The 22479-nt window shown below is 36.1% G+C and overlaps 1 protein-coding gene across 1 annotated transcript; it reads right to left on the minus strand.

Moving 5' to 3' along the window:
* Positions 1-18033: 18033 nt before the first annotated feature.
* LOC120425813 (putative serine protease K12H4.7) lies at positions 18034-19552 on the minus strand. Its single transcript, XM_039590430.2, has 2 exons — positions 19183-19552; positions 18034-19122 (listed from the first exon to the last, which is right to left on the minus strand). The coding sequence occupies exons 1-2, from the start codon at positions 19509-19511 to the stop codon at positions 18060-18062; spliced, it is 1392 nt and encodes a 463-aa protein (XP_039446364.1). The 5' UTR covers positions 19512-19552; the 3' UTR covers positions 18034-18059.
* Between the last annotated feature and the right edge of the window lie 2927 nt (positions 19553-22479).

Below are 22479 nucleotides of genomic sequence, written 5' to 3' on the forward strand. Positions count from 1 at the left end.
CTCTTGCCAATTCTTCACTTTACCTTCATGCGATGCAATTCATGACATTTTTTTTCTCTCTCGCAATATCCACAAAAGGAGGGACCGCGCACTCGCGTAACCAATCGTCGTAAATATCGGACGGATTTGGTCAGGGGCTGGTCCCTCGACGGCACAGCGGACTTTCAGGGGGTATGTAGAATGTTGTAGCAGCAAAGACAAAGACTGCAAAGCAGAGAAGGCAAGAACAAAATAATGAATTAATGTACAAATCGGGCGAATTGGTCCCGGTCCAGGGAGTTGAGGTGAATCTCTCCAACGGTCCACACACTTGGCAAACTACTGTCACAATCTCGGGACGCGAGCGCACGCCACGGAAGATCTTGGACCGAAGGACTACCAAGAGATATTTTAACCTGCGATATGGTCATTGAGGGGTACGTCAACAGAACATTAGTTTAAGTCATAGAGTAAAAAGTAAAAAGTAACTTTTGCTTTAAATACAAAACATTTTTTGTCAACACTTTCCATATTAAACACAAAAAATTTATCTAATGATGAACCCCTCGTTCCAGTTCATTGCTTGCCGTCTACTTGACCACGTCGAGATGTCCGTTCGCAGTGGAACTCCCGCTATCCGAAAGGATCTCCAAGCAACCGAGAAGCAACTGTGCCTCGCCTGCTACTGCCTACTTGTGATTCCCGGGGTATTTAATTTGCATTGAAAGGAAAAGAACTGTGGCAAATGAACGCGGCCCGCGACCGTAAAGACATCGAGACCCCGCGCTTTTGGGCTGATTGGAGTTTTGTTCTGTCGCGTAAAGACATCTCTGATTGCATTTATGCATGCATGCTCCGGCGATGCGATGATCTTTCCCCGAAGAGGTAGTAGGTTTAAACGGCAGCAGCGGGACTTTGGAAGAAACTGAGAGGCGTTCAGCGATGGTGGCAATGTCAGTGCCAACAACATATCTGATCGGTTTGCTCGATCGACGAGTTTCAATATGCAGCGGTTTGCAGGAGGTAAAATCTTTGTAAAAACATCAATGCTTCAAAATATGAGGGAAAAGTCTTTCCACTGCAATGTTTGATAGAGCTGTAATAAGGCTGGTACAAAATTTATTTAAAGTTTTTGTCTCCCCCCCCCCCCTCCCCCCATCCCTTCAAAGTTGGCCCGAAAAATCAGGGAGCAAATTCAAATTTTAAATCAATCAGCTGACATCAATTGAAAATGTATTACCATACAATAAGATTTTTTTAAGCATTTTTGGGTTGATTTAAAAATCTTCTGATTTTTTGAATATTTTCGATGAAAGAAGTTTGTTTGCTATCATTTTTGTTTTGTCAAATCTTACATTTTTGCCTTCCTCACACGGAGAAAAAAGAGTTCCCAAAATCGTGAACAAGCGTTCATGAAAATGGGAACCTCGAACAAAGTGTTCAAATCCCATGGTACGATTTTGAAAAACGTACCATGAAATTTGAACACTTTGTTCGTGGTTCCCATTTTTATGAACGCTTGTTCACGATTTTGGGAACTCTTTTTCCTCCGTGCACTTTACTGAGGAAAGGCTATAAAATCACTCGAAAAACGAACTTCTTAATTTGACCTCCTAGACCCACCTTCACGTATACATATCGACTCAGAATCAAATTCTGAGCAAATGTCTGTGGGTGTTTGTGTGTGTGTGTGTGTGTGTGTGTGTGTGTGTGTGTGTGTGTGTGTGTGTGTGTGTGTGTGTGTGTGTGTGTGTGTGTGTGTGTAGGGATGTGGGTCTGTGCACCAAAAAATATGCACTTGATTATCTTGAGACTGGCTAAACCGATTTGGACCGTTTTGGTCTCATTCGATCCGTCTTGGGGTCCCATAAGTCCCTATTGAAAATTATAAAGTTTAGTTAAGTACTTCAAAAGTTATGCTAAAAAAACGATTTTGACTAAAGTCCGGAAGATTGTAAAAAGGGTGGTTTTTGTAAGAAACCCCGTCATGCTATACATTTTTAGAAAGGTATTTGAAAGACCTTTCTAACGCGTCCAAGACATTGAAGATCTGACAACCCTATCAAAAGTTATAAGCACTTAAGTGTTATTTATGCACTTTTTGGAGGCCGGATCTCAGATATTTTGATGAAAACGTTGTCCGGATCTCTCATGCGAGTTGTCGTTGGATAGGTCATCAAAAGACCTGTCCAATGCATCCAAGACATTGAAGAACTGACAACCCTATCAAAAGTTATAAGCACTTAAGTGTTATTTATGCACTTTTTGGAGGCCGGATCTCAGATATTTTGATGAAAACGTTGTCCGGATCTCTCATGCGACCTGTCGTTGGATAGGTAATCAAAATACCTTTTCAACGGGCACGAATTAGATTGCAGATCTGACTACCCAATCATAAGTTGTAAGCACCTAAGTGCCCTGCAATATGAAGCTCTGACTACCCAATCTAGTGGTATGAATAATAAGTCAAATTGATAAAACACTGAAAAACACCGCCCTTTTGTGTCTTTTTTGGACAGCACCCTTTAAATGTGAGGAAGGCACCCTAGGGTGGATTAAGTAACGTTTTTAAACTAATGATTGCAAAAAAAATTAACTGGTGTAAAATGCATTTTAAAACACTTTTTCCATGCAAATGTTTAAACTATGGCTTGTTATTTACTCACCTTGATTCCTTAGGCAAAATTAAGTACCGTAAAACGGGGTGACTTTGATAGGATTGCGATTTTTCCGCAAAATGAAGAGTACAATTAAAATACGTAAGAAATGGTTCAGAATCATATTGACCGTGGTAGAGAAGTGTTCAAAGTACCTCAAGAAGAACTTTTCATAAATTTCATAAACTACAGTTAAGAAATGTTGATGGAAGTCATTATTTTAAACTTCTCAAAGTGTCATGATTTTCTCAATGAACATGATTTTTAATCGGAAAACGGAATGCATTTTCGGAATCTTTGGATAAATTTGCACTAGAAGAAGGTTAAAAAAGTTTGTAAATAATAAATAATATGTGTTTTTGAAACACAATTAAAAAAAATCTCCAAATTTATAGGCAATTTCAGTTGAACAAATTTCATGTAAAATGTGAAAACTTGTGATTCGTGCTTCGAAATCAGTATAAAATGCAATATGAATCGATAATTTTATAAACAAAACTAGTTTTAACAAATTTGAGGCAAAATTCCGACTTTTAACAATCTATATATCTACATATATAAAAAATTTCGACGGTTTTGTTCGAACGCGAATCAGTTCAATACGGAGCGTCGGATCGAGGTGCTCTTTGTTGCGTTGGGTACGTATAAGCCCAAGGAAGGTTTATACGCTAACTAATTGACACTTTGGCCACTCTGGAACCGATTCCGGAAAATCTGCCGATTCTATGGGAAAAGTTAAGTATAATCAAATTTTGATCACAGGAGGCTGAATAAGCAAAAAAGCATAAAAACGTCAGGAAACAAAAAAAGGGCAGGACGAAGTTTGCCGGGAAGAGCTTGTTTTACCTAAAATTTATATGTATTTTGTTAAAAAGCTTATAAACTTAGTTTACTTAACATTAACGATTTTTTTCTTACAAACTATATCAGCTACTTTAGTGATGGTACATTTAACGTACAAATAAAGTTTGAACATCTTAAATATGATTTTAACAAGAAAAACTATCACTATCAAATTCACCCCGGAATTAAAACTAACATAACGTTTAACGTAACTATTTTTCTAAACACTATTGAAAAAACTTTTTTTCCAAAATAGTGCATGGACTTTGTGTGGCCTGCTCCAGTACATGATTTAAAAATAATAATCTTGAGAAAAACCTTACCTGTTGGAAAATATTCTAAAAACAAGTTGAAATCCTATCAAAGTCACCCCGATTTACGGTACCTACCATTAATGGCTGAAGTTTGAATGGGAAAAATCACAAGTTAGAGGGTGACGGTTTTCGAGATTACGGCAATCGAGAGTTGAATTTTGCAATTTCCCGGAAATTCCTGGGACCCGGGAGCTTAACTATTTTTGGCAAAATATTTGATGTTTTTAACTGATTTTGAAATATCAATAACAAATTTATAAATAAAATTTGTATACATTTTTGATCATTAAGTCATTGTTTTCCAACGCAATATAAGTTGAATACCGAACCGAAAAAGCTTACCAATTCTGCTGATACACCCAAAGGAAAAATATATCTCAAAATCTGCAACAGTGGATTTGCTGTCACATTTTATAACATTTTTTGCAGCAAGCCCGTAGAGCATTTTTGCCCGCGTGTAAACATTTCAGCGATCTGCAGTTCTCACCAACACATATAATGCTTGCCCGTCTCCAAGCAACACTTCAAAGAGAAGAGTATGTTGGTGCTCTGTCTCTCACAATTCATCAAGCGTCCATGGCGCGGTGGTAGCGTGTCGGATCAATAACCAAGAAGTTGGGGTTTCAATCCTCGTTTTGTTAAGAGTTTTTTTTTTTGTGCAATACAACCAAAAAGCCGTCGGTAATGTCGATAATTGTCGGTAACGGGCAAAAATGTCATACCCCTATATCGCAAAAAATACATGAGGACAGTCTTCATGCAGATTCTGATATACTTTCATGCCGCCATGCATCACAAGTTCAATTACAAGTTCAATTCAATAGTTTTTTGGGTCTGAAAACTGAACCGAATTTTTTTTTCGATAATAAATTCACAATGAATATTTATTCCTGAGATTAACGAATTTGTCTGTGTCATAAACTTGTTGTTTGATTTTTTTACAAAACTTGTACAATAATTTAAATATCAATTTGCAAGATCATAATCTTTGCTATAAAAATCCTTTGCAACACTTGAAAGTTATTATTTCATTCTTAACTGTTGATGAACAGTAGGCTTTCCTAAACATTTAAAAAAATGCTAGAGTTTTACTTAAATAATAATTGATTTTTGATGCCTTTTCGAAAATCAGAATGACATGCCTCAAAATTTTGAAATATGGCTGGTGCAAATTTTATTTAAAGTTTTTGTCTCTCTGTCTGTCTTTTCAAATTTGGCCCGAAAAATCGGGGGGCAGTTAAAATATTTTTTTCAAAAAACTTAAAAAAAATTAATGGAAACTTAAGTGCAATCAAATTTTCGATGTTTAGTATCGCAAAAGTTTTTTTTTTGCTTTTTTTTTGTTTTCGTCAAATTTTAGGTACTTTTTTGAAATCTAGTGATAGAAAAACAACTGAACCAGTGTAAAATGCATTTTAAAACACTTTTTGCATTCAAATGTTGGGACTATGGCTTGTTATTTCAATTTTAATAACGCCTTGGCGTTCTCGATTGCGAGATTCCTACTCGAAACTAGGTGTCCGAAGGCTTGATTGTTGAGGCAATTGCAAACCTCTTTTTACACCTTAGCTTCCATCCACCTCGGGATTCGAACTGACGACCATTGGATTGTTAGTTCAACTGCCTACCAGCGGCTCCACCGAGACAGGACCCAGGGAGACTACTCCTACACCTGGACTGAGCTAACGACCTAACCTTTTCAGGTTAGACCGGGACCAACATTTACTTCCCGTCCGACGGAAGGCGTGATCAGACAAATCTCGTCTCGAAAAATGCCACCGGGACCGTCTGGGATCGAACCCAGGCCGACTGGGTGAGAGGCAATCACGCTTACCCCTACACCACGGTCCCGGATACAATTTTAATATATTTTTTATTTTTCTCATAACTCAATTTGTGTTTATTTTTTATTTTGCTAAATATAGCCAGAGTAGCCAGAACTATGGGAAAATGTTCACCAATTGTATCAAGGACATTTTTTTGGCCATTTTGGCTTAAACTTTTTTTAAAAGTGAAATTTTTTAAAGTTGATTTTTTTAATTATTGATACAGTCCAGACTCGATTATCGGAAACCTCGATTATAAGTTTCGATTACCCGAAGGTTTGTATGGGACTTTGGATAATCGAATCAGGAACAAAAAAAAAATATTTATTTCAGACTTTTTTATTTTCTTATTTTTAACATCAAATCTGGAGCAACATTTGAAAAGGGCGCATAAGCATTTTGACAGCTAGAACTATTTTGCAAATTCCGAGAAAACTGGTAACTATTTAACAAAACCCGCAGCGTTAGAAGGTAGCTGGGAAGGCACATCGAGTTTTGTCAAAGAGTTACCTGTTGGCTTGGAATTTGCAAAATAGTTCCAACAACCAAAATGCTTATCCGCCCTTTTCTCGTGTTGCTCCAGAAATTCGAGTTCTTCGACCCCATTTTAGTCAAATTTGAATGCTTGATTGACTGTAAAATTAAAAAAAGCATTTTTTCAATATTTCATCACCGCCATTTTGGCCACAATCTTGGACCTAAAAATTTGAAATCTTTTTTGAGTTGTTTATCGAAAATGTTGTGCGAACGAAATATTTCATAATTTTTTAATCGTTTTAACATTCAAATATTTTGGTTCATTGCTCACTTGAATATTTGGCCTGGTCTCAGTAAAATTTTATATTTTTCAAATGTTGAACAAAATTAGTAAGCCGTCAGCCAATTTTTACTGATTTTATTCAACATTTGAAAATATGTAATATGTAGTTGGAACCAAGCAATAATATTGAAATTTCATAATTAGCTAATATTAAGAAATCAATATCAAAATCAGTTATTTACTAGCGTGAAAAACATGTCTCAACAATACCAAATTGAGTTATCGGGTATTTTGATAACAGAATGAGTTAATTTTCGAGCAAATCTCTGTTATTATTTTGTGTTATTATAATAGCTAATCTGGAGCTAAGTTCTGATCTCCTGACAATAACAGAATTTGAACTTTTCCAGTTATTTCCACCTGCTCGGGTTAAAAAATATGAATTTATGGATCGACCAAATTTCTCGAGAATCGAAAGGCTCAAAAATAGCAAATTTTCCGGAAAATTTTATCCGGGAATTCCCGCTCGTCACCATCTTATCACAAGAATTGAACGGGGGCTTCAAGATTTTGCCGGCAGGTGGTACATGTCTCACCCAAATTTGTCCAAGTGTAAGATCATGGTCGAAATTCAATCCCAACAACTTTGCCGAAGTGTAAATTGTGAGCATGATTATAAATTTAAGAAAATTTGATTATTTTTCTAAAATTTTCAACATTCACAAATTTTCAAAGATGTATTTCATTTCCCCTGAGAATTCCACCGAAGGTAGTTAATCTGATTGGCCTGGCCCCTCTCTGAGCCGCGGGCACAAATAATGCAAATGTAATGCAACCCCGTGATCTCGGCGGCAGCTTCCGATGCCACTACTTCTCGCGGGAGTACATTAACGGACGTTTTCTGAAATTGGTTTTGATAGGCTGACTGATAATAAATGCGAAGGTGAGTTTGTTTTGCGCGATCTGCGGGTGAATAATTAAGTGGATTTGTGTACCTTGGGTGACAAGCAGCAGGGTCTAGAATGTAAATAGTTGTGCCCTGCAGCGCGTCAAGAGTCAGTATGGAGATCATGCTGTCAAGCTTCGATGGAATCTCGTTTGGGAAGAGTTATTTATAGTGCAAATTACGAGCTTGTGGAGTAAGTCCTCTCTGAGATTTTAAAATTATGAGAAATCATTATTTAAATAAGTCAAAATTAATATAAGTTTGTTATTGCTAGAACATTGTTCTTCTTTCAACTTTTGCAACCTAGTTATTCAAGAATTATAGGATAAATTTATCTCAAAGTTTACTCCTTTTTCTCCATATGTCTCTCCTTGGTCGAATCGAGTTTGGCCACATTACATCGCATAAGTAGCACTTTAGCACCTGCTATAAACCATCCTCAGAACAGGCACACACTTACTCACATACACCGGGTACAACTTGGAGATGACTTTTTTGCATGGAAAAAGAGAAAAGTTTTTACCTTTCTCATTCCCCTTTGCTGGAAGAGTTTTCCCAGATATGGTCCATCGTCTCCATAACCGGAAAAGATGAATACGAATGAGCTGCAGTAGAAACTTACCGGGGGGTTTCAGCAGCATTCTAATGCATGTTTTAATGTCATGGAAGAAGGTAACGTAATCAGCTTAAAGAATTCTGATTGGACTTTCTTAGATAAATATTTGACTGTGTTACGTTTCAATCAAACCAAATAAGAATGCAAGCAAATGTTTATCAACAAATTCAATACCTCTCAATGATAATTTTTAATATCCTCGAAGAAAGTCATAAAGTTTTCTTCGGAGCGCTGCCACCGGAAGGGAAAAGGAAAGTTTTCGTTTAGCCTGAGGTAAACCAGCCTCAGGAAGTGCAAGAAAAAAAAACCCCGGAAAGGGAATCGTATCATGAGACCTGGAACTGAACTGGAAAAACTTTGGCCAAGTAACACTCGTTGTCGTGGTCGACACCCGCCGGCAGGATGAATATTATGTATGTGGGTTCGGTTGCCACGGTGGTCCTGTTCCTGGGATGTTATCTGGGGACGAGACACCGGAGTTCCTTCCCCGCCGGGGTGGGAATCCCGCCAGGATCTGGCTGCAGCAGTCTGGAAGTTGTTAGTCAAATGCAGTGCATGAAAAGGCTGCATTTTGCGCGATGGGGCTGAGAAAAGTTTTTCCTTGTGCCAAAAAGGCAAGAAGGGGAAGATTCGTTGAGAGGAGCTATATCCTTGGCAGCTAAGAAGGAAAAACTTTTACCCCAAGTGCTTGTTGAGGTTATTTATTATAATTATATATGGATTTTTGTCAACTTTTGTAATGGTTGAGAGTTGCATATGCTCGTGGGAAGGACTCCTGTGGGAGCATTAATGTCGACGCGGTAAGATGATGTATCGTCTAACCCTGAGTGGGGCACCGTGCGCAGTCATTTGTTATTTATAGCGCGGAAAGTGTAAGACATTTTCCCAAGGTGCTTGTAATTTTTTTTACATGGACATTTTTAAAATTGTATCACATGCAAAGGTCTTTTTGTCAAAGGCATAGATGTAATCCAAACAAATATTTTAAAGTATTTGATAATTTTAAAGCATAAGCTTGTTTTGTCTTATCTTTGAAGGCAGAATAATTTTGAAAAAAAAATATTATCTTTTTGATTTTGAATGATACTGTGACTATGGTTACTATTCATGTTAACCCTCTACCGCCCAAATTTTTTTCGATTTTTTTTATTTTCCCGTGTCATTTTGAACAACATTTGTTCTACGAAATACTTTACTTAGGCTTTATCAATAAAGTACGTAACGCTAAAATCAGCCAAAATTTACCCCCCCTCCCCCCCTTTGTCACGCTTTTCCTATACTTATTTTTAACATGCAATGTCACACTTGCTCAGACACCCCCCTCCCCCCCTCGAGCGTGACATACTTTATGGATGACGCCGTTTTATGATTATCTTTTATTTTTAGTATTTTGATTTGCATATATCTTGATTAGTTTATATTTGTTTTTGGTAGTATTTGGCCTATTTTACCTCCTCCTATCATCACATTTTGCCTTTCTAATTTTTATGATTTTACCGTCACTTTTTAAATTTTTTGTTGCTTGTTATTCACATTTTCTGCTAGAGAATGGCACCATTATCATTTAAATTGTCAAAAAATGCGTAGAGGCATAGTCTTTTTGACTTGTCAAACTTCCAACCCTGAAATTTTGTAAAAAATCAAGAGTTCTACTTTAAAATGCTTACTAAAGATCAAAAATTGGTTGAAAATTTGTTTCTTTGCGATTTTTCAGATCGAAGACCGTCTAGAGGTAAGGTTAGGTTGTAGACACAAAAAAATATTTGTGAATGTTACATCATTTATGATGGTTATTTGATTTTGATTTTGGTTTTGGTTTTGGTTTTGGTTTTGGTTTTGGTTTTGGTTTTGGTTTTGGTTTTGGTTTTGGTTTTGGTTTTGGTTTTGGTTTTGGTTTTGGTTTTGGTTTTGGTTTTGGTTTTGGTTTTGGTTTTGGTTTTGGTTTTGGTTTTGGTTTTGATTTTGGTTTTGGTTTTGGTTTTGGTTTTGGTTTTGGTTTTGGTTTTGGTTTTGGTTTTGGTTTTGGTTTTGGTTTTGGTTTTGGTTTTGGTTTTGGTTTTGGTTATGGTTTTGGTTTTGGTTTTGGTTTTGGTTTTGGTTTTGGTTTTGGTTTTGGTTTTGGTTTTGGTTTTGGTTTTGGTTTTGGTTTTGGTTTTGGTTTTGGTTTTGGTTTTGGTTTTGGTTTTGGTTTTGGTTTTGGTTTTGGTTTTGGTTTTGGTTTTGGTTTTGGTTTTGGTTTTGGTTTTGGTTTTGGTTTTGGTTTTGGTTTTGGTTTTGGTTTTGGTTTTGGTTTTGGTTTTGGTTTTGGTTTTGGTTTTGGTTTTGGTTTTGGTTGATTTAATATTTTTGGCCGTCTGAATTCGTTTCGTTTCGTAACATTCTTTGTTATTAACACCCAATGTATCAGGAAATCACTTCGCAAGATGCAGATTTTCTAATATTTTTATAATACTTTTGTATGGAGACCCCCAAATTTGTTTGAAGACTTGTATAGGGAAAACATTGACGTAAAATGGCTACAAAGGGCTACAAAATACGCAATGTCTTAATAGCGATCAGAAAATACAACGTGAAACACTTTGTTAAAGGAAACGAAACATGCATAACTGACGGTCACGCAATTATCACATATCCAAAAGACAAATTGCTCCATTTCTTCGAACCAGACATTTCCTAGCTGAAAAGAAGCAGTGCATTAAAATTTAATTGTTTTCCGTAGGTTGCGTAGCGGCCATAATCCAATCTACTCTGGTACAAAACTGCAGCTGCAACGCAAAATGCAACAAATGTGCGGTGTACCTCAGCAGCAAAAAAATCCAACCTCTCAATGATTGCGTCAAAGGTTGAAAAATACGGTGCAATATTTGCTACATGCAAACATTTAAATGCCTCGCATTACAGCGCAAATCGTCGCGTTAAAAGTGTTCGATATAAATTTATCAGAATCGCTTTTGCCGCTGCGGTGTGTCACTTTGCGCGCGTGATTACACGGCGGGAAATGTGCACGTCAATTCCATGTAAAGTTCTAATGAAAGAGTAAGTCGGAGGAAAAAAGCTTAACAAGCAGCGATTTTTTGTGAAAGCATTTTTCTCTGCGTGCAACAGAAGAAAAGGGCGCAAACGAGAAACGAGAGCAAAATAAAAAAAAAGTCGCGCTGTAAATCGAACGGAATAAATACCCGGGTAAATACGCTTAATCCGATTGCCAACTTCATCGAGCGAATGCAGAGTTTACCTTTTGGTTTTGGGATTCGGAAAACTGCTGCTCTGCTTTGCCCTGTGTGAGGTGGGAGGAACTGCATTCGACAGATGTTCGCCTTTGCCGGGTGCCTGGTTGGTGGATTGTGGTAAGCGATTGAATAAATTAAGTTATGCCGAGCACCGAGGATTGGAGGTTGCGAACTCCCTCGCGAGGAATATTGGTGACAATTGATTGTTCAGTTTTGTCTTGGTGGGTTTTGGTAAGTTATGGATGTAGTGAGAATAAGTGGTTAAAACTGGATTTGGTGCTTGAGCTGCTGTTAAGCCAAATTTGTGACCGGACTTTTTATTTAGACGAAAAAGATAAACTTCTATTTTATTAATTATTTTGAAGCAAACTAGTAAGAAGAGACTTTGGACTCATCCCGAGCAGGTGGAAATGACTGGAAAAAATCAAGTTCTGTTATGTCAGGAAGTCAGAACTTGCTTTTAAAACATGCAGATTAGTTGATATAATAACACATAATTAAAACATAGATTTTTTCGATAAATAATCCATTCTGTTATCAAAAACTATAACAAGAAAATCAGAAAAATAACAGGAAAAAAAATCCCATATAACTCAATTTAGATTGGTGAGATTTGTTTTTTGCACTAGTGAATAATTGAATTTTTTTTAATTAATTATAATTTGATTTGATTTGATTTCTAGAGTAAATTTTCAAAACAATGCATGGATTTCCTACACAGAAAAAAATATTCCTGTAAATTAACATTATTTATCATGTACCAAAAGGTATCATGATAAATGATGTATATTTACATTAGGTTCATTGGAAATTTACATTAGATTCATTGGAAATTTACATTGGTTTTGAAAATTTACATTGGTTTTGGAATTTACATTTGTCCAAATCAACTAATTCTGATTGGCCAATGGGAATGAGAAGCTCGACTTGGATTGCAGTACGAAAATAGTGTGGGCTATGTTCTATTTTAAAATGGTTGAAGCGGGCAGCAAAAGGAAATTTTGATTTTAAAAAGATGTTTCACAGGTAGGGGACGCTTTCTCGTCGACGACCAAGTGGAATAATGCTGGACTGGAATCGAACAGACGACGGGTAGGATGTTCGGTGTTACTGCTGCTACCCGCTGCCGACTGAGCCATCTTCGCATTTTATAAACGAGCGGCTAAAGCATCAACTTGTTGAGGTCGAGGCACAGGCTGTGGGCCAGCGAAGTATGAGAGCGATAGAAAGAGAACCAAACATAACTATTTTTAGTTCGGGTAGTTTTTAAGTCAACGTTTGGCAGAAATACATTGGATATATATGATTTACATTAAATAGGAATTTACAGGAAGCCGAACGCGGGTAGAAATTCATCAGATTTGAGTTGCCATGCTCAACGTTTCCATTAGATTCATGATTTACATTAGATTTAGACTTACATCGGGGTAATTTCCATTACTTTTTGCTCATTACATCATATTTCAACATTACATTGAGTGAGTTTACATAAGAGACAGCAATTACGTGCTGTGTAAATTTACATATTTTTTTCTGTGTATGCAAATAGGACCTTTTGAAAATTTTATCCAGAATTTGATGTGATAACCAACAGGGCCAAAAGGATGACCTATGTAGCGGTTGCCTGGAATTACAGTGGCTCAGACTATTTATATATTTATTAGGGTGTTTCACCCAAACAAAAAAGTTCTCAGAATCAGGCAAACCGAGGTTCCCCTAGTAGAGGTTACCCTTTGGGATTCTCATGCCAAATATCAGCCCATTTGGTTGAGAATTGGCCTGTCCCCAGCGGTTTAAAGTTTACATGTAAATTACTATGGGATTTTTATGCTTTTCGTTCAATCGTTCCTACAGGTCTGGGAACAACATGGGTTCACTCGGAATAAAGACAGGTGTGTAGGGGATGGTCCAATGAACAAATTCCAGAAGGAATTAGGGTTGTCCATTCTGTCCCCAAGGTGCGCATTGGATCGACGTCCGGTGTCTCCAGAATCATCGATTCACCCTTCAAATGTACGCATTGTCCTTAGTATGCTATGACGGCTAGGTGAAAATTACGACACCCTATGTCAGACAGTGAACACGTGGAGACGCATCTATTGAGCAGTTCTCTAGGATTTCGGTCATTCGATTTTTTTTGTATTTTTTAATCCGACTGAAACTTTTTTGGTGCCTTCGGTATGCCCAAAGAAGCCATTTTGCATCATTAGTTTGTCCATATAATTTTCCATACAAATTCGGCAGCTGTCCATACAAAAATGATGCATGAAAATTCAAAAATCTGTATCTTTTGAAGGAATTTTTTGATCGATTTGGTGTCTTCGGCAAAGTTGTAGGTATGGATACGGACTACACTGGAAAAAAATAATACACGGTAAAAAAAATTTGGTGATTTTTTTATTTAACTTTTTATCACTAAAACTTGATTTACAAAAAAACACTATTTTTAATTTTTTTTATTTTTTGATATGTTTTAGAAGGCATAAAATGCCAACTTTTCAGAAATTTCCAGGTTGTGCAAAAAATCACTGACCGAGTTATGAATTTTTTAATCAATACTGATTTTTTCAAAAAATCGAAATTTTGGTCGTAAAAATTTTTCAACTTCATTTTTCGATGTAAAATCAAATTTGCAATCAAAAAGTACTTTACTGAAATTTTGATAAAGTGCACCGTTTTCAAGTTATAGCCATATTTAAGTGACTTTTTTGAAAATAGTCGCAGTTTTTCATTTTTTTAAATTAGTGCACATGTTTGCCCAGTTTTGAAAAAAATATTTTTGAAAAGCTGAGAAAATTCTCTATATTTTGCTTATTTGGACTTTGTTGATACGACCTTTAGTTGCTGAGATATTGCAATGCAAAGGTTTAAAAACAGGAAAATTGATGTTTTCTAAGTTTCACCCAAACAACCCACCATTTTCTATCGTCAATATCTCAGCAACTAATGGTCCGATTTTCAATGTTAATATATGAAACATTTGTGAAATTTTCCGATCTCTTCGAAAAAAATATTTTTGGAATTTTCAAATCAAGACTAACATTTCACAAAGGCCAAACATTCAATATTACGCCCTTTTAAAATGTTTGTCTTGATTTGAAAATTCCAAAAATATTTTTTTCGAAAAGATCGGAAAATTTCACAATTCATATATTAACATTGAAAATCGGACCATTAGTTGCTGAGATATTGACGATAGAAAATGGTGGGTTGTTTGGGTGAAACTTAGAAAACATCAATTTTCCTGTTTTTAAACCTTTGCATTGCAATATCTCAGCAACTAAAGGTCGTATCAACATAGTCCGAATAAGCAAAATATAGAGAATTTTCTCAGCTTTTCAAAAATATTTTTTTCAAAACTGGGCAAACATGTGCACTAATTTAAAAAAATGAAAAACTGCGACTATTTTCAAAAAAGTCACTTAAATATGGCTATAACTTGAAAACGGTGCACTTTATCAAAATTTTAGTAAAGTACTTTTTGATTGCAAATTTGATTTTACATCGAAAAATGAAGTTGAAAAATTTTTACGACCAAAATTTCGATTTTTTGAAAAAATCAGTATTGATTAAAAAATTCATAACTCGGTCAGTGATTTTTTGCACAACCTGGAAATTTCTGAAAAGTTGGCATTTTATGTCTTCTAAAACATATCAAAAAATAAAAAAAATTAAAAATAGTGTTTTTTTGTAAATCAAGTTTTAGTGATAAAAAGTTAAATAAAAAAATCACCAAATTTTTTTTTACCGTGTATTATTTTTTCCAGTGTAGTCCGTATCCATACCTACAACTTTGCCGAAGACACCAAATCGATCAAAAAATTCCTTCAAAAGATACAGATTTTTGAATTTTCATACATCATTTTTGTATGGACAGCTGCCGAATTTGTATGGAAAATTATATGGACAAACTAATGATGCAAAATGGCTTCTTTGGGCATACCGAAGGCACCAAAAAAGTTTCAGCCGGATTAAAAAATACAAAAATTAAAATTGAAGAAAAAAGACCGATTTCGTAGAGAATTGCTCTATTGCATTATTATTACAAAATCATCATGTTATGTTATTTAGAATAGTTCAAATTGTTACAGGAACATCAATAATTGTAATTTTATTACTTTAAAGTATGTTTCTGAGCCAAAACTTGAGTGAATGCTCTGCCACGTGTTCACCGTCTGACATGGGGCGTCGTAATTTTCACCTAGCCGTCATAGCATACTAAGGACAATGCGTACATTTGAAGGGTGAATCGATGATTCTAGAGACACCGGACGTCGATCCAATGCGCACCTTGGGGACAGAATGGACAACCCTAATTCCTTCTGGAATTTGTTCATTGGACCATCCCCTACACACCTGTCTTTATTCCGAGTGAATCCATGTTGTTCCCAGACCTGTAGGAACGATTGAACGAAAAGCATAAAAATCCCATAGTAATTTACATGTAAACTTTAAACCGCTGGGGACAGGCCAATTCTCAACCAAATGGGCTGATATTTGGCATGAGAATCCCAAAGGGTAACCTCTACTAGGGGAACCTCGGTTTGCCTGATTCTGAGAACTTTTTTGTTTGGATGAAACACCCTAATATTTATTATAAGTTTTTTTTTATAAAAAAATATATTTCTTCTAGCAATATTTAGCAAAATAAATAATAATACCAAAATGAGTTATAGAATTTTTTTCGAAATTTTCCCATAGTTAATGTAAAATTCAACAATAAAAAATAATAACAAATTAGGTAATGACTGCTGATTGTTTTGAAATAGTAAGAATATCACATGAATAACGCGATCAATGATTGAATGATTTTCCATATTCCATACCGTGAGTTGTTATTGTCTTACTCTCTCATAAGATCTGTTCAATAACAATTTTTAGACTTAGTGTTGAGGATGTTATTAGTATGTTGTTTTGATAACAAAGTTAGATATTTTATCAGGACTTTTTATTGGAATGACCTTCATTTTGTTATTCCCACCTGCCCGGGTTATCCAAACAATAAAATTATTAATAAATTAAACTTAAAAGAATCTTTGTAATTTTTCTAATTAGGTTATATTTTTTTTCATGTTTCACTATTTTGTAATATACATTGAATCGAAAAAAATAACATGAATTCGTTGGCTAATAACTAGTTTAATTAAATATTTGCTTAAAATATTTAAAACAAGCTTTTTTTGCATTAAAATATTATTTTGCAATGTTTGTTTAAATCTGGATTAAACTAAAAGATCATGATTAAAAGTTCCTCTCGAACATTTTTTTTTTTTTGCTTCAGTAATATAATTTGAAGAAGCTTGATTTGACAGACATTGGATTTTAAATCATAAAAACGTAATTTTAACTTTTTTACCTAATTTATATTGCGTATATCATTTAGGAAAGTTTTGGTATCCAAAAAAGTACAGTTAGTGTTTTCGTCACTATCCCGTTTTGCATATTTTCATGAAATGTCAGCAAACAAAGTTTTAATTTGATCTGTAATCGCACTCAGGTATATTTTAAAAATTCTCTGCAAAATCAGACGATTTTGACCATTTTTATTTTGTTGTTGTTTTTGATATGATTTGAACTTTATATGGTTTAAATTTTCGAAAATCTATAACTTTTGAAGGAATTTTCTGATCGATTTGGTGTCTTTTGCAAAGTTGTTGGTGTTGGTGAGGACTATTCAGAAAAAAATAGGAATATGGAAAGAACAGTTTTGCGGATTTTTAAATAAGTTTTTTTACAAAAAAAAACCCGTAGTAATCCCCATAATCCGTATTTTTTCAGTTTTTTATTTTATTTTTAACATGTTTTTGGGGACAAAAAACCGTTACTTTTTGAATTTTTGAAGTTTTCTGGAGAAAAAAATTTTTTTGTCCCCTGATTTTTCAGTCTAATCTTCAAGAGGGCGACATAAACTTTAAAAAATATTTGCAACGGCCTTATGATTTAAAAAAAAAATGTGTTTAAAAAAAGAAAAGTTTAGTCAAAACAAATTTTTCACTTTATTTTTTCATGTAAAATCAAATTGGCAATCAAAAGTACTTCACAGATTTTTTGATAGATTAAATCGTATTTAAGATATAGCTACTTAAAGTTAAATTTTAACTGAAAAATTCCCGTTCTTCGATTCATTAAAACAGGGTCCATGGATGTCTAAAACTGAAAAAAAAATAAAGAAGTTCAGAAAATACATGGATGATGTGTCGTCTGGTTGCTGAAATACAGCAAATAAAAGGAAAAGAAACAAGAAAATTGAAGTTTTTTAATTTCAGCAACAAATGGTTCAATTTTCAATATTGTGAAATTTGATGACCTTTTCAAAAAAAAATATTTTGGAAATTTTCGAATCAGGTCTAACATTTTAAAAGAGCCAAACATGAAATATTACACCTATTTGAAATGTTGTTCTAGGCTCCAAAATTAAAAAAAATCGCCAGGATCATAAAAATTCACAAATGTGTCATGTTTCAACATTGAAAATAAGAACATGAGTTGCTGAGATGCTACAAAGTTTGAACCAAATCAAAAAAATTAAAATAAAATTCATTTCCGGTTTTGGTAAAGAATTGCTCCTCAAATCGGAGATACGACTTTATGGTAATTGTGGTTTTAGCGATTTTTTTTTAAATGCTAGTTTTTGGACCACTCTTTTTCGGATAGGGGCACCCTAATTGTAAAAAAAAGTAAGGTTCTAATTATTTTGGCCAAGGAACCCCATGCCAAATTTTAACTGCATAAAGGGAGGGCTTTTTACAAATAAAGATGATTTTGACCACAGATTGAAAATAGATGTGACACCCCAGGGATTATTTTTATGAACTCATTTTTATTTTAAATTTATTGACTGCTATTACAATACATAATTTCATCGTACTTTGTACACGTGCCTAACACTTAGTTAATCCATCTTTGAACAAACTCTTCAATTCTGAGTTTGGCTTTCTTAAGCTCCGGCGAGTCTTGGTCACTAATCGATCCCATATCAGCACTACTAAAATGTGCCGAAATAACAATAGCATCAGATTCCTTTTCATGATATTCAGTGATTGAGATATTTCTCATCGGATCCAACGCTCCATTCACAAACAACACATTTTTGATGTCCTGGTTTTGACCTCCAAAACGCTCATTGGTTCGCTTAACCCCATCGTTGATTACCTCCGGAGTCAGCCAACCTCCAAAGATGGCCGCACAATAGTTGTAGAAGTATTCCATGTCCACTCGATGTCCAAAGGGCTGATCCATGGCGTCCGTCGTAAGGAACCACCCAAACTCCGTACAGGACTGATAAGCCAGCTGCCGTTTGCCCCACAATTTGTTCTCCTCGTTGCCGATGTCAACGTCGCGAAGGCTCTTCAACGAGGTTTCAAAATCGTACGGGTTGCAGTCCTGATCTTGGGTGTTGTTCCGCACCCATTCGGCCAATCGCCGCAAGTTGGTCAGTTCTTTGCTGTTGTTCAGGCTGTCACAGATTTGTTTTGTAGATTCTACGCTTTGATGGGCTAGGATTTCAAACTGAAGTTTTTGCTTGACGCTGTAGAAGAAGGTTTGTGCATCCAGGTTGGTTCGTATCGTTTTGCAGGTATTGAACATTTCACTAATGTTACGGTTGAAGCCAGCAGCCAATTCAATTTCTGCTTCACGGTAAGCAGTTTTTATTCTTTCATAACAAATTTGATCTCCATACTTAAGAATCATTTCACCAATTAAAACGGCGTATTCCTTGAAATTTAAGCGAGCTTCGACACGACCACTGGAAATCCAAACTCCGTCGACCAGTTCAGGGTACTGCTTACGCATAAAAGTGGCCACCGTTCCACCGTAACCAGCGCCCAGCAGAATCACCCTAGCGTTCTCATCACAAACAACCTTTTCTTTCAGGTGACGAATCAGCTCAGCTAGATCTTCGAGAGCTTGCTCGACAGTCAGAAACTTTAGGTTGTCGGTTGAGAGATCCCTACAAAAAACTCACTTTATAAAAGAATCTGCTCCACCACTTGAAAAACCACCAACTCACCCATTTGGAATGCTTTCCCCGTAGAATCGATGCTCGTTCGCAAACAACCAGCCACGCTCCCGAACCGCAATATCGTAAAAATGTCCGTTTTCAATGTAGTACGAGTACATGGGCCATGGTCCTCCGACGTACACAAAGATGGGCCTTCCCAGTTTGTAGTGCTCACCGTTGGACATGTAGCGGAACTCGAACGTTTCGTCGTTGTCCGCGTCAAAGTGGTCCAGTTTGGTGCGGAAGTAATGAGTTGTAGTTTGAGCATTCTCTTGAGAAATTTGACAAGCTCCGGAAAGGTTTACTGCCAGCAAGAGGAACAACGCTGCCTGTCTCATCGTTATTCAGTGTTTGACTGACAAATTGTATTTCGAATGTTACGTTTTGGATTGGAGAATGCAAACAAAACTATCACACTGTATTCTTATCGTTGTGGAAGAAACTGATAAGAACCGGTTCATTTGATTTGCGAATTATTCATTTTGTAGGGACAACGGACAGGAAATGGTTTTAAGAGGCAGTATTTGTAAATATTGCTCGGTTTGTTCTAGAGGTCGTATCGAGGTGCTCCGATTTGGATGAAACTTTCAGCGTTTGTTTGTCTATACATGAGATGAACTCATGCTAAATATGAGCCCTCTACGACAAAGGGAAGTGGGGTAAAATGGGCTTTGAAGTTTGAGGTCCAAAAAACCTAAAAAATCTTAAAATTGCTCGCATTTCCGTAAAACTTCATCAATTCCAACTCTCTTAGATGCATTCGAAAGGTCTTTTAAAGTACTTCAAAATGTGCCATAGACATCCAGGATTGGTTCGACTTTTTCTCTTAGCTTTTGCAAATTACTGTCAAAAATGGATTTTTTTAAAACCTTAATACCTTTTTGCAACAGCCTCCAACACCCATACTCCCATAGGTCAAAAGATAGGTAATTACATGGACTATAAGCCTATGGTATTAACTTTTTGGCCAATCGCAGTTTTTTTCATAGTTTTCCGATTTTTCTAGAACAAACATTTTACAACGTTAGTTTTTGGCCGGTAGGCCGCCATAGCGGCAATTTTAGTCTCAATTTTGTCATATTCGGAATCCTCGGACAATTTCACGTAAGTTAGAAGTATTGGAGTTGTAAATTTGATTGGAAAAATTGCCATTAAGAATGAATTAAAATATTTTTTAACAATTTGTTTAATTAAGGGTAAAACAGGTTTTCGCCTACTTGATACAACATTTAATGTTCACATCATTCATTTAATGTTGTATGGATCGATGCAATCTGTGCGCGGGTTTGGACGTTTTAATTTTTTCTCGCTGTCATTTTGCGAAAAAAAAAATGTGGAATTTGAAAAAAAGTGTGATGTAGTGGAATTCGAAGAAAAATTACGGAATGACTATGGATACCAGCAACAGTGCCATTGAAAATACGGTTTCCGCGATTCGTCGGTTACTACCCCAGAAGGTGCCGGGAACTGCGAGCTCTCATCAATACCAGTGAGCTGTTGGATTTGGACCAAGGACCGATTGCTAACGAAATTCATCAAGGCTTGCAGCAGCACATCAACACCCCAGCAGTATCCGATCAGGCGAGATCTGTTTCTATGCTGGAAGGTGGAAGACGCGTGGCGAATCGTTCGGAATGGACCAACCCCTGAAGTTTTTCTTATTTGGTGAGATCTTTCCAATATAATTATCAAAATACTCTTTCACTTACACTAGCATTCATTCAGATCAATAAAGACAAACCACGCCAATTTAACTATATACGCGGTAGGGTGTTCCCTTGGTCGTTCGCTGTGAGTTGTGGATTGCCTGCTTCTCTAATGAAGGTTCAGCTAAGGGGGCATGCTTATTAATTTCTCGTCGCTCCATACCCTCAGTGACGTGATGGGAGCAAGGGCGTCTATGCAAAGTGTCCCTACACCCGCTACAAATTTCCGGCGCTTGGGGAGGGAAGAGGGTAACCATTTTGATCTATGCGTCGGTATTTGTAGCACCAAAATTCGTGCAAAAAAACTTATGCACGTGGGTGTACAGATTACGGAGTAAAAGATGATCGAATTGTTCACCTAGCGCTCACATGTGTTCCAGGACCAAGTTGCCTGCGGGTATGGGGATCATACATACATACATACATACATCATTCATTTAATGTTGTATCAAGTAGGCGAAAACCTGTTTTACCCTTAATTAAACAAATTGTTAAAAAATATTTTAATTCATTCTTAATGGCAATTTTTCCAATCAAATTTACAACTCCAATACTTCTAACTTACGTGAAATTGTCCGAGGATTCCGAATATGACAAAATTGAGACTAAAATTGCCGCTATGGCGGCCTACCGGCCAAAAACTAACGTTGTAAAATGTTTGTTCTAGAAAAATCGGAAAACTATGAAAAAAACTGCGATCGGCCAAAAAGTTAATACCATAGGCTTATAGTCCATGTAATTACCTATCTTTTGACCTATGGGAGTATGGGTGTTGGAGGCTGTTGCAAACAGATATTAAAGTTTTAAAAAAAATCCATTTTTGACAGTAATTTGCAAAAGCTAAGAGAAAAAGTCGAACCAATCCTGGATGTCTATGGCACATTTTGAAGTACTTTAAAAGACCTTTCGAATGCATCTAAGAGAGTTGGAATTGATGAAGTTTTACGGAAATGCGAGCAATTTTAAGATTTTTTAGGTTTTTTGGACCTCAAACTTCAAAGCCCATTTTACCCCACTTCCCTTTGTCGTAGAGGGCTCATATTTAGCATGAGTTCATCTCATGTATAGACAAACAAACGCTGAAAGTTTCATCCAAATCGGAGCACCTCGATACGACCTGTTACACATTGGTGAAAAACTCGCTCTTAAACGCTTTTCAAAACACGCAACCAAACTACAAGGCAGATCGAAAACTTGAGCATTGTGGGGTGACAGTTGTGAGTTAGGGCGTCCCAAAAAAAATGAAAAGTTGTCAAATCTTTGGTGCTCACCCCTGGAATGATAGATTAGGATGTCAGGAACATTGTTTTCATACAACAAAAAATTCCCCAAAATGGTTTACAACTCGCGCGCGGAGCTTGAATGAAAAAAGTGCATTTTTCGAGTATTTTTCAGAAATGCGCGTAACTATCATACTAAAGCTAATCAAATTTGGTCGCCTTGGGTTTCAAGTTATAGATTAATGTCCCTTGAACAAATTCCTGTACAGATATAGTTCATAAAAGCTTGAGTTTGGGCATGGCAGGGCGTTTTAGGGAGAAAAATTTGTATTTTGTGGCTTAAAAATTTCAAAAACCTCCCCCCAAAACGTGCCAAAAAA

The sequence above is a fragment of the Culex pipiens genome, chromosome 2, assembly GCF_016801865.2.
Source record: "Culex pipiens pallens isolate TS chromosome 2, TS_CPP_V2, whole genome shotgun sequence".
Classification (NCBI taxonomy): domain Eukaryota; kingdom Metazoa; phylum Arthropoda; class Insecta; order Diptera; family Culicidae; genus Culex; species Culex pipiens.